Genomic DNA, 13,292 nt, shown 5'->3' on the forward strand with positions numbered 1-13,292 from the left:
TAGTGTCTATCTACCTTAATGTCTGGAAGAAGTGAGGTAGAAGGCTCTAGTAGTTGCAATACAATTCCTCTATGTATAGATGGAAATATTCCATTAGACCCCACCAACTGGATGGGGTATCTCATTTTTGATGGAAAGTTTAGGATACATTTAAATGAGAAGCTGTTATTTGTGAGTCTCAGTAGCAGATCAGAAGGCAGTGCTGTTACACTGAATATGGAAAGTTATGACAATGCGCTAGAGAGACTGCAGAGTATTACTAGTAAAGCTGTAGAAGTTTGAGATGGCAGAGAATTGATTTTTCTGGTTGCGTCCTATGAAATTTTATGTTGGTTTTATTTTCCATGGCCTTTCATGCAAATGTTCCCTCCCTCCTTGGGTCTTTGTGATATTTATTTGCTTCTCCACTGAGTGTGGTGTTCAGTCATCTTGAGGATACTATAGTGAAATACAGGAAGGCACAGCCCCAAGTTGTTCAGGATTCAATGTGCTTGCTTCATGTTCTTTCAAGTATAATTGACTGAGGCATATGAGAGATTACTGGGAAAAATAATTTTAAAAAGCATTAAGTGACTCTATGGTAATCAGCTGAATAGTCTGAAAAGGCACAGCTGCAAGTGGTAATACTGCATAAAAAGTGTTCTTGTAAAGTAGTTGTTATGGTACTTTATTCTTTCAGCTGTAACTGTTTGCTGAGGATCTTTGTTTCTGCTGTTGTTACTTAAAGTACAGGGGCAAAATAGAATGTGGCATAGGGACATAGTGTTAGAAGACATATTACATGCCTGTGATCTTGTAGCCATGCAAGTTTTTGAATTCCAGAGTTAATCTTTCCATGCTATGAAATTGTCCAAGATTTTCAGAAGGATATTAGTGCAACTTTTAATTGTGATCCAGTATGTGGGTACAGTTTGGTTACTATTCTAGCTCAGATTGTGAGAAGTCTGTAAAAACAGGTATTAATTAAATTAAAGAAATAATTAAATGCTAGTTTAGCATCTGATTCAAAATGAAGAGATTCTGAGAAGAGAAGAAGACCTTGTGCATTCCTGCAAAATCAAAACAGCAAAGGAAGATGGATAGCACATTAGCACATTTATGCCTCTAAGGTCTAAACTGTCCTCAGGGAGCTTTGTAGAATCACTCATGGCCTTAATAAAAGGTGAAACTTAATAGTAGTCCCTGCAAATAAAATGCTATTGCATTATTTAAGTAATTTGATTTGTATGAATCTTTATTTAGAATACTAAATAGTGCAATATTTATATGTACAGAAATTAGCATAATAAATAATATTTCAAAGTAGTACAGAAATAGTAGCCTCATGACAAGTGCTTAAGGCAAATCAAATTACTCAGATTTATGTTAATATCTGGCACCCAGAAAAATGTTTGTGTGACATGTGAATAGGAATGAAATATGTCAAAGAGATAGTCCTAGGTAATTTGTGCATTCTGAATAATTTAAGTATTCTACTAACTTTTAAAAATACAGTGATGTGCATGAGGACAAAAACTTAAAATTCACTACTTTAGATTTAGAAATACCAAAACCATGCTTGTGATAAGCCTGCAAGCAAGTGTAAATATGTTTCCACCTGAGTACCTCCAGATAGATTCAGAGTGTTTTCAAGCGTTTTGTAAAATGTTATTGCTGTCATATTCCTTTTGTTTACTCATACACAATACTGTTTTAAAAGCTGGCACCCATTTCTGACAGCTGTATTTGGAAGATTGAGTCATTGCTCTAGCTTTCTACATGCTTCATAGTTTAAAATAAGAGAAGGGCAATATTAAAAACAAACAATTGCAGGTTTTTATAAATAATATTTTTCTTTTAATGATAATATTTTATGTGTTTCTTAGCTTATTGACTCTCCTGTTTTCTAGCAACATTCTGCAGGCTTCAGAATTATCTGCAAAAACTCTGAAAAGAGAAGCAGGTAGACAATTATTCTTTCATCAGAGCTTGAGGTAGAAATCTCAGAGGAGTGCATTTTTTGCACATTTTTTAAAATTCAGAAGCAGATTGTGTGATTCTTATGAAAGAGAAATGGCTAAACATAGTTTGGGATTGATGAGAATTATCAAAAGAGTAATTTAGGGTAGAAGCTGATAATTTCTCTGTAATCATAATTTTTGAAATTCAAATAGTTTACAAAACCAGCTAAAATAATAATCTCCTAATCTTTTGCTCTTCTGAAATTATTTGAATCCACACTTTTAAGTAACCATCAATGTTACTCTTGAGAATGCCCAGAAGAAGGTCATCTATATATGAAGGAACAGCTCTTTATGGACAGGTAGTGACACCTCCTGTGCTGATGCTTTGCTGAACATACTGTGGAGCTATCAAATCTCCTTCAAACTAGAGAATGAAATCTGAAGTTCAATTCCCAGCCTGCTTTCAGATGGGGAGTGGGAGGGATTCAGTGTTCTGCCTTTCCCTCTGCCTCCTCTAACAGCCCGGCCCCTTCCCAAGCTACTGCTCAGTAGTGCTGGTGGTGATGGGGATTTATTTGATTTTTAAAAATTTTTGATGTTATTAAGAAATTCCAGATTTTGGCAATATCCATTTAAGCTCCATATGCGGCTGCCTCAGTTTTAATCTGTAACATTTAACCTCCCCTTCTCCCCTTGTTTATTTTGCATCTTCCTTTTGCGTTCCTCAGAAATTTGAATTCTCTTGTATTTCTTCGTAAATACATTTCTTGTTGGCTCCTTGATTATTTATGTTAAACTGAAACTGTAGTATCTGTGTAGGGGATGAAGGCATGGTTTTGAAATTGGAACCTTGCAGTGGAACTGCACATAATACCAGGCACATTGAGTCAGTGTTTAATAACACCGCCTGAAAGGGTTTTTATTTTAAGAATGGTGGGAACTTCCCCTGCTCAGCTGCGCCCTGGGAAACACACCCTGTTCATTTGAAATAACCAAGGAATCATTGATAGCTGAAGGAGGAGCTGTGCTTTCTGTGGGGTAGGACATCCAAGGCTGTCTTGGCAATACAAGTGTAACTACAAGAGCCTGCAGGTTCTAATGCGGAGTGATACTTGTGATTACACTGAATCGCTGCTCTGTGAAAGGCAATTTTCTTTCTATTCTTTTTCTATTAAAGCCCCAGCCCTGAAAATGCATCCATGGGGTCAGCCCTAAACTATCCTGTCTGAGAGGATTTGCTGATTTGTGGGGTTATCTGACAAGTTTTGGTAGCAGGATGGTAGCCTAGTGTTATGCTTGGGAGCTTTGCAAATCCTTATCATCACTGTGCTCTTGCTTTACTGTTACATCCAGGCCACTGGGGTTAAAAACCTGTGCCAGGTTATAGTATTTTTTGTCAGTGCTCCAGGTTAGCATGCAACCAACACATAGATATTTCTCTGCAAAAGGGTATGTTCTGCATCAAGACTTTACCATTTCTATCCTGCACATATATTCCTATTGTGTGTTTATATACTAATTTTCAAAAATTTAGTACTCTTCAGAGTACTTTGGCTTGTTTTTTCCATGTAGATTGGCAGATTGGTTATTGGACAGAATGGGATCTTATCCACACCTGCTGTTTCATGTATCATCCGAAAGATCAAAGCCGCTGGTGGAATTATCCTAACAGCTAGCCACAGTCCTGGAGGACCTGGAGGAGAATTTGGAGTAAAGTTTGAAGTTGCCAATGGAGGTATGGTTTTTTTTTTTTTTTTTTTTTTTTAAAGACACTACAGCATTGCAGTAACTTGAGTTGTACCCTTTTACCACTGCAATTCCACCATTGAATAAGGGAATTCTTGTATATAGCTAAAGTCCTGTTTTCCAAAATTGACAACTAACATGTTCTTATGGGTTCAAACTTTCCTATTATGTTATAGGTTCTGTATGGTTTACATTACAGATCTGTGTACACCTATATAACACTATGTGAGGTTGCTGACACCTTGTATACCTCATACATGTAGAGTGCTTTCCATCTGAGAAAAATGAAGTAAAAGTGCTTATAAAATGTTTCCTTCCCCATTTTGAAGATGGGAGAACTTGCAGTGGGGGTGCTTTCTCCCTTCTCTTGTGTAATTGAAAAATGTGCATGGTTAAATGAGTGTGATTTTATGAACAGAATAGGCTTGAATCCTAGAGGGATTACAGGGACTGTGTCATTTCAGCCAGTAAGAAAGCCAGGGTCACAGCACACATATACCAGAGCTAAACCATTAGATGAATTATCATGCTATGAACTTTAAAACACCACATGCATCTAAAATCTTGATAAATGGGTAACGGTGATGTGGTCTTTCTAGTGTTCTTTGCCTTTTTAAAGATAATTCAAAAAGGCTATTAAGCTTAATGTAGGAAACACCCCTCAAACACAGGTCACAAGGTTTAATTATTTATGTTAATCAGTAGGGCCATAATGAAAAGTAGTTGGTTTAAGTTCCAGCTGAGAAAATGTGGGTTAAGTATTAGGCAAGGTGTTTGAATTTGATGACAGTGTTTAAGCGCAGCAACAAGCTCCCAGAGAAGGTTATTGTTGCTCTATATTCTTGATCAGTCTATTTTGCAGATCCAAGTCAAGCAGCAGTGGCTTGTCTCTGTAGCTGTAGAAGAGAATGTAGAGTGAATGTGGGATCTCCTTAGCTGAAAATATCAGTAGACAGTACATCCATCTATCAAGGAAGATCTGTAGCTAATGGCGTCCTCACCCTTTGGATGGGTTTGGATTAGATGAGTTAAGAAGTCATTTTGTAAGATAAATGAAGAGTTAAGTCACTGGTTTTTATTGAAGTGATTTGGACCATCTGGTACACTGCATCTGAGATGGAAGACACTAATTTACATAGCAATGCATTCCATATAGCAGCATTGCTAGTCAAATGGTAAGTTCATACTGAAAAAACCTTCATTGACATTTTGGATGAGGAGAGAGAACACAACAGAGGGAATAAAAGAAATTATTTTCAGAGTAGAAGTACAGCTTTAATTTAAGCTGTGCAGAGTCAGATGAGCCAGAAGGGGACTTGCTGCAATTCACACTCAGTTGCAGCTCGGACTCAACTTTGGCACTGCATATGGCATAGTTCATCTAGTAATTTTCACATCAAGCCTGCAACTTTAATTTAGTTGACAGTAATCTTTTACATCTTTCAGGCTTTAGCAATGAAAGTAACTCACAAGTAAGATGTGTTTTCTGTTTCTGAATGACATAACCAATCCAGTTCGTAATTGCTAATTGTTATAAAATTAAGGTGTTTTGAATTCCAACAAAGGTAAGTTTCATTCAGGTAGTGGAGGAAAACTGCAATACAGCACCACTATCAAACTGTTAAGATTTCTAAAACTGGTATTTTTTTCTAGTGAAATAATATGGAACACCAAGCTACTGATCTTCACAGGTGTGCATTTGCAGAAAGTCCTGTGAAACACCAGAACCTGCTGCTGAAGAACAGGTTTTCCTTTGATAGCTATGTTGAGATTCCTTGCAGAGTCAAAAAAGGCAGTCTTTGGCCAATAAGCCCTAACAAATATGATTGTGGTTATCTCGTATTTCCTGCCCCTGGATAACTTAAATACTCCATGTCAATCAACATGTTGTGAGTAATGCAGTGTATTTCCATGGGTTTTTTTTCAAAAATGTTTTAAACCTGTGTTGTAGGGAAAGAACAGACCTTATTTACCGCAGTACGTTGTTTTTATTTATTCCATAGTAATTAAAATATATTCAGAAAAATGTTTGCTATAGCACTCTTTTTTAAAATATGAAATTTTTAAAAGATTTAACACCTTTAAATCTTCTAATTTTTTTTTAAATCATTAAAAATTTTAATTTCATTTAAAATTTAAAAGAAATGTCCCACCACATTATTTCTGTTATAGGACCTGCTCCAGACATGGTTTCAGAAAAAATCTATCAAATCAGCAAAACCTTGGAGGAATATGCAATCTGTCCTGATCTGAGAGTTGATTTATCACGCCTTGGAAGACAAGAATTTGATCTGGAGAACAAATTCAAACCTTTCCGAGGTATCAGTGTCTGCTTTTACTCATGCTAAATCCATTGAGTCTAAATATTAGTATTGCTGCAGAATTATAATGGGTAATTATATAAGCAGAACTTCAGTTCTTCAAGATACCTTACTAAAAGTTATAAAAATACAACGAAGTATAGAATCATAGAATAGTTTGTGGTGGAAAGTACCTTCAGGATTATCTTGTTCCAACTGTGCTGTCATGGGCAGGGAGACCTTTCATAGAGCAGTGTGCTCAGAGTCCCATCCAACCTTGCTTTGAACACTTCCAGGGGTGGGACATCCACAGCTTCTTTTGGCAACCTGTTCAAATACCTCATTACCCTCACAGTAAATAATTTTTTCTTAAAATCTATTCTAAATCTCTTCTCCTTCACTTTAAAGCCCTTCCCCCTTGTCATATTTGCCTGTTTCAAAAATCTTAGCTCCCTTTTATGTAATGGAAGGCATCTGTAAGGTCTCTTCCAAACCTTTTCCATGCTGAACAATCCCAGATCTTTCAGCCTGTCCTCTTAGGAGTGTTTCTCCATCCCTCTGATCATCTTTGTGGTGCTCCCTTGGGCCTGCTCCACCAGGCTGGTGTCTTTCTGGTACTGAGAACCCCAGAGCTGATGCAGCACTGCAGGTGGGCTCTCAGCAGAGCAGAGCAGAGGGGCAGAATCCCCTCCCTGGCCCTGCTGCCCACCCTGCTCTGGATGCAGCTCAGGACACAACTGGCTTTCTGGGCTGTGGGTCACGCCCAGCTTTTCACTCCCAAGAACCCCCAAGTCCTTCTCTGCATGGCTGCTCTTAATGAGTTCTTCTCCCAGTTTGTACCTGTGTCTGGAACTGCCCTGACCCACGTGCAGCACTTTGTGCTTGGACTTGTGGAACCTCAGGAGATTCTCACAGTTCCACTTCTCAAGCTTGTCCAGGTCCCTCTGGATGGCATCCCTTCCTTCTGTTGTGTTGTTGCATTGCTCACCTTGGTTTGTCATCTGCAAACCTGCTGAAGGAACATTCAATGTCACTGGTGATGTCATTGGTGAAGATATTGAAGGGTTGGTCCCAAGACAGAGCCCTGAGGGAACCCACTCCTCAGCTTGACACAGAGTCATTGACCACAACAATCTGGCTGTGCCCACCCAGTAAATTCCTTCATTGAATACTCCATCCATCAGATCCATGTCTCTCCAATTCCAAGATGAGATGCCATTGGTACAGTGTCAAAAACCTTAAAGATGGCTAGATAGATGACACTGGTCTATCATATATCATCTGAAAGATCAAAGCAGCTAGAATTATTCAAACAGCTAGCCACAATCCCAGGAAACCTGGAGGAGAGATGGCAGTGAAGTTTGAGGTTGCCAATGGAGGTAGGGTTTGTTTTTTTTTTTCCCATAAAGCAAAATATCTCATCAAGAGACTCCCCATGTCAGGTGACCAACCACAGAGTCTGATGTTGATCTTGTTCTTGATTTTCACCTGCAGGGTCTCAGTCTGTTTGTGGCTGTTTATCAGAGTCAGGTCTTCACAATCTGACCCTTCTTTAATGTTGAGCACAACACCTCCACCCCTCCTGTCTGTCTGAAAAGACCCAGCCTGTCTCTTCTGACAGGCTTGTGGCCCTCAACTGCAGTGCTCCAGTCATGTAACACGTCCCATATTTCTGTGATAGCAATTAGGTCATAGTTTTCTAATTGCACCATGGTTTCCAGCTCCTTTTGTGTCCAATGCTGTGTGCATTTATAGGTAAGAATTACGTTTGTATTGCACTTTAGGAATGTGGCTTACAGACTTCTAAGTGCATCAGGCCTCATCTGTCAGCCAGGTATCTTTGCCAAATTCATGCTTGCTAGTAGTTAAACACCAAACACAAACCTTTTTAGTATAGGAATTTTTTGCTTATTGAAGTTTAATTGATAAAAGAGTGAGACTTTCACTTTATTAATTTTTGCTCAATCTTTCTGAAAAGTTGTGGGATTTGTACATCCAGTGGCTCCAAATATAAAGGGATTGCTTAAGCACATGTTTAATTCTAGGCATAGTGAATACTTTTATGCTTACAATTGTTTTAAAATTATCTAACACAGCTGTGTTCTTGAAGGAGTCAAAAACAAATTAAGGGATCCTGACATGTATTTCAAACTTTGTGTATATTTAATATATTTCAAATACTCTGAAACTCAACACGGCCTCAAGAACTTTCTGCATTCTTGATGCCCTCGAGTTAAAACCATTTTGTTTTTCACCCAAACTTCACATTTTGAGAAATAAAATTTTTCATTTAAAAAAGGCTTTAAATGCTGATTTCACTGGGGTATTTTATTTTATTGTAAAGAACATGTTAGGCTTTTTTAGGCAAACAAAAAGCAAAGAGAATTTGACTCCAGCACCATTCTGGAATCATAGAATTGCTACAGTATAAAATTTTTAAACTGTTTCATCTCTCCAAATAGTATTTTTAAAATGAAGACATATGTTTAAAAGTGTATACAAATATTTGCAGGTTTTCTGTATGTTTTTCTAAGGAAAAAATATTCTCCAATCATGTCTTCCAAGAATACATCAACCTGAGATACTAGAGCTATAAGGGAACCCTACTGAAGCAATGTAATTGGCTTATAAGTGCGTGAATAAATACAGTTTACACAGATTTGAATGCAGATTGAAGATGTAGAAAGAATGAAAATAATCTAAAAAGTAATTTAAGATACTATCTGATGTATTTGAAACTTTTGCTTTTTCTTCACTTGTATGAACTCCTGTGAATAAAGGCTAAATAGGTGTTGGAACAACTGAGGCTGGGTTTGGCAGGAGTAAAAATAATTTTTAGACTTTAATCCTTTGTATGCTTTATATTCACGTGTGTGAGCAGCTCCACCGGAGTTGCCACATTTGTTCACATGTGTAAAGCTTAGGGCATACTAAAATGCAGTTAGGAGCAGGGCATAGAAGACATGAAATAATATAATCCTAGTAGGTGTCTAAAACTTCCAGCATATACCATAGAATTGACTCTTTTTCAAGTGGGTTTTATAGATAATTTTTCAGCCTTGAGAACCTTTTTTTGTTTCTTCAAGCATATTGTCACAATCTATTCTAAGTGTTTTTCTCAGGCTCAAAAAATGTCTGTGTCATTTTCATGTTACTCTGAGGAGGAGCATTAGTGTGAGGTCAGTGTTTCTGAACAAAATTGGATGAGATTCTAAGTCATAATTTAACTTACAAGTAAGATATTTCACGATAGTCATTTAACCAGATGAAAAGACATTTGTATAACATATGCTTTTTAATTTAATCAGGAAATGTAGTTAATTCCAAGATGACTGAGAAGCATGGCTTTTGACAGTTGTTTGGTTACTGCTTTCATTATGACAGACTTACTTTTGTTAATTCATTTTTGTTTATTGTTGTACATCCAAAATAATTAGAAAAATTGTAGTGCTCTCCTTTTATGAATTTAAATTTCAAGTTAGCAAGACCTTGGCAAAAACACAGATGTTGTATCTGAGCCTTGCTTTCCTAAACCAATGAGATGTACAGTGCAAAAGTATAGTTTGTTGTCCATGTACACAAACTGAGCACAGGTATTTCTGGTGCCAGAATTTAGAAAATAGGTTGTATGTCTCTCTTGAAGGGATCATGCAAGTAGATATTGCTGTCAGATAGAAGTTGAATGGTGTCAACTTGTCATGAGCAAACTTTTCCTCTGAGAATAAACCTGCTTAGCTTGCAAAATTTTTCAGTGGTTTAGTGAACGATCTATTAAGAGTTTACTTTCATGTAATGTACATTCATTAATGTCTTCAGTGAAATAGAAGTTGTCAACTTACATTATCTCTGGAGTCTTTTGGTAGGCAAAAGTGTTGATCTTTTCAAGGCTTAAAGCTTGATAGTAGCCACACTGAAGGCAGTGGGAGTCTTAGACTTTTCCTCTTTTCAAAGCAAAGTCTTGTCATATGGGGATTGTGTTCTCTGACTTCAGTTCTGTTGGGTGGAAGAGAGCTGGAAGAAATAACTTCACTTGGGTGAACTGTAGTAACTTTTTTTTGGTGTGATTTTTCTAGTGGAAATTGTGGATTCTGTGGAAATCTACCTCAATCTCCTTCGAAGTATTTTTGACTTCAATGCCATCAGAAATTTGCTGACTGGACCCAATCAGATTAAAATAAGGATCGATGCCATGAATGGAGGTATGAACTTAAGTGCTGTTTGGACAGAATTCTAGGTACACTGAAATAACTTCCCAATAAAAGTTATACTGCAATGGTTTCCCAACAACAATACAGTATATAAATGTTGAACTTTAATGTAATAGGAGTTAAGGGTAAAAAGAAAGGATTTGCACCTTATACTAACAACAAAGGCAGTCTTAATAATGGGTTAGATTTCTTACCAGGCAAAGAGATTTATCTTACTTGATAAATAAGTAAAGACATGTGTGTCCAATAGAAGTTTTCTTTCTGCATTTGGAAACAAGCAGGATGAGGTAATCTTGTCATGACAGGGGGTGAAGTGTATTGCAGTGTCCAGTGACTGAGCAGGTTACAAGGCAGCCTCTACTAAGAGGAAATTATAAATGGTATAAAACTAGTAAAGTCTGAATAAATAAATTAAATATTTAGCTGCGACCTCTGAATACTATGGACAAGTTGAAAGGGTCATGGGAGACAGCAAGCAGATCAATGGTGTATTGATACTAAAAAACTATAAGCTGTGTCACTTGGGGAAACACAGATCAGGATAAGATCTATTTTAGGCTGCATTATGAATATATAAATAAGGATTGCTGCAGAAAATGAGTTGAAGGATAGGATTGTGAGTAAGACTTTTTAGCATTATCTTATGGAAAACAGATTACATCAAGTACACTAGGTTTCATTCTTTAATGGGATTACAAAACAAGACCCATAAAAGGAGCTGGACAGACTTAGAAAATGTCTGTAAAGCATTTTATCTGGTACAGTGTGATAGCTGTGAACATCCAGTTTTTCCAGACTGTGTCAAAAGGGCAGGCAGTGTCCTTTAGTCATGCAGAGGGAGCAGTGAGGAAGGCACTGCCTCTTGTCATGTACCATACTGGAGAGAATGTTACTAAAATACCTTGGAGCTCTCATGTTCAGGTCTGTTACTGACCATTCAGAATTTTTACAAGTTGTCAAAAAGATGCAGTCTGTCTTAGGGTTAGAAAAACTCATCACAAACATTTTAAAGGACTTGGCTTCTTTACTTTATTTTACAAGGTGACAGAGAACTAGAGTTATGACCTTGCATTTTGGTGGAGAGATGCATATCTATAATTTAAAATACACATAAATTCAAGTGTATGCAAGTGGAATATATTTTTATGGCTGTACATGCTGGTAGTTTAACACTAGCAGAAAAAAGAGTAATTTGATAGGATTCTGCTTTAGATAACAACCTGAATCATGGTATATTTTAAGAGTTAACATCTTTGTTTTCATGATAAGAAGTTTCACTCACACAGTTTTACCTCAGGTCTCCGCTGCTCCAATTAACAAGATTTAGGAGTAAGTTAGGAGAAAGAGAGAGCAGTCACTCCTGTATTTTTTACCTTTGAGTGACCTGCTCACACCTGCATCAGGGATGCAGAGTTCTCAAGTGGTGACTGTTCAGTGACCAAATGCATGTAATAATTATGGTATGTAACAGCATGGGGTTTTAGTTGGTCATATCTTTAACAAAGCAAAGAAGTATTTTGGAGTTGGTTTCAAGAAAAATTTAATTTATTCTCTGCATGATAGCAACTAAAATGTAGTAAAATTTTTTGATGGACAAATCTATTGCAATTTTCACATGAATTGGAATCTTAAGGTAGGTGCATTGCACATATGTATTCACCTACTGTTAACTTTTCTTGCTATTATGTGTTATTTAAACACATAGAATAGTGATTTATTTTTATTTTACTAAGGAAAATACAGTCTTTCTGTGTATGATAATTTCTTTACTTAATAGCAGGTAAAGAAACCTCTGTGTCTTCCACCATTGTTATTTTCATGTTGAATTGATTATTTTCATACTGATTAATTATTTACTTTGAGGACAATCACATATTCCTCTGTGAAATGATAATTTGAGGGTTGTTGCAAGGACAGATATATAGAATTGCTGAAAGTATGTTTTGTATGCAATGTCCACAGTGCTGTGAAAAATCTGAATGTCAAGCATACGCTTTTGTGATTGCATGGCAGATTTCTGTTTTCACAGTTATGGGACCCTATGTGAGAAGAATCTTGTGTGATGAATTGGGAGCTCCTGCAAATTCTGCCATCAACTGTATTCCTCTGGAGGATTTTGGTGGACAGCCTCCTGATCCAAATTTAACATATGCAACTGCCTTGCTGGAGGCTATGAAAGGTGGCGAGTATGGATTTGGAGCTGCTTTTGATGCTGATGGAGTAAGTATTTATATCTATCTTGAGGTTCCACTGTAGTTGTTGTTTTGTCTGGGGTCAGATATGGGACATGTAAGTATAATTTATCTGCTTTTCAGTAACGGATTGAAGCTGAAAGTGGTATTACTTTCAGGTACAGATGGTAACATTTGCAACCCATAAATCAGGCACATAAGTTGTAATTTTTCTCTTCAGATGACTGAAAATCAAGCAGAATTTGAAGGCAGGATGAGTATTATTTAAATATTAGGATGGTTTTGTTTTGTGCTGGTGTAGCACTTTTTTCCTTGGTTAGGAGCACAAATCATATAGATAATACAGAGTTGTCACAGTAGACAGTAACAATGTTAAGTCCTTTTTGGTTAGCATCATGAATTAAGGGCTTTTTAGCTCAATAAAGCACTGAATCATAACCTCTGTTTATTTTAATTTTTTAATGTCGTATTATCAGCATAATAAAAAGCAATGTATTACAAAAGAACTTTCTGCCCTGACAAGGTGGGAGAAAGATTAAAAGGTTCTGAAGAACAAAAGCTGTTTTCTATTCTCAGTAAACACAAACCACTCTCCTACTCGCATAATATTGTGTGTCATTGTCAAAAAGATTCTCCTACACAAGCATTCTCTTGGCAGAAGCAGAGCTGCTGAAATGACACGTAGGAGGCAGAAGCTAGAATTTGATCTGGAGCTTTGATTTGTAAGGCAGGAGGGAGTGATGGTGTGATACATGCCAGGATGATGCTAGTAAATTTTTCTGCCCAAAGAGGGATGTGAGTTACCCAATGCCTGCTCTTTTTCTTTCTATCTCCAGTAGATTTGGGAAAAGAAATTAAGTGTCCTCAATACATGGAATTTAGGATGCTATTTTAAATTTGTTT

General features: G+C 36.9%; 1 protein-coding gene across 1 annotated transcript in view; it reads left to right on the plus strand.

Moving 5' to 3' along the window:
• Positions 1-13,292, plus strand: part of PGM5 (phosphoglucomutase 5) — a 67,833-nt gene that overhangs the window by 3,951 nt on the left and 50,590 nt on the right. The window contains exons 2-5 of the mRNA XM_021531754.4: positions 3,516-3,678; positions 5,862-6,008; positions 10,063-10,188; positions 12,227-12,417. Coding sequence (XP_021387429.2) covers positions 3,516-3,678; positions 5,862-6,008; positions 10,063-10,188; positions 12,227-12,417 — 627 coding nt within the window. The remainder of the gene's footprint in view (positions 1-3,515; positions 3,679-5,861; positions 6,009-10,062; positions 10,189-12,226; positions 12,418-13,292) is intronic.

This window comes from Lonchura striata, chromosome Z (genome assembly GCF_050655825.1).
Source record: "Lonchura striata isolate lonStrDom1 chromosome Z, ASM5065582v1, whole genome shotgun sequence".
Classification (NCBI taxonomy): Eukaryota; Metazoa; Chordata; class Aves; order Passeriformes; family Estrildidae; genus Lonchura; species Lonchura striata.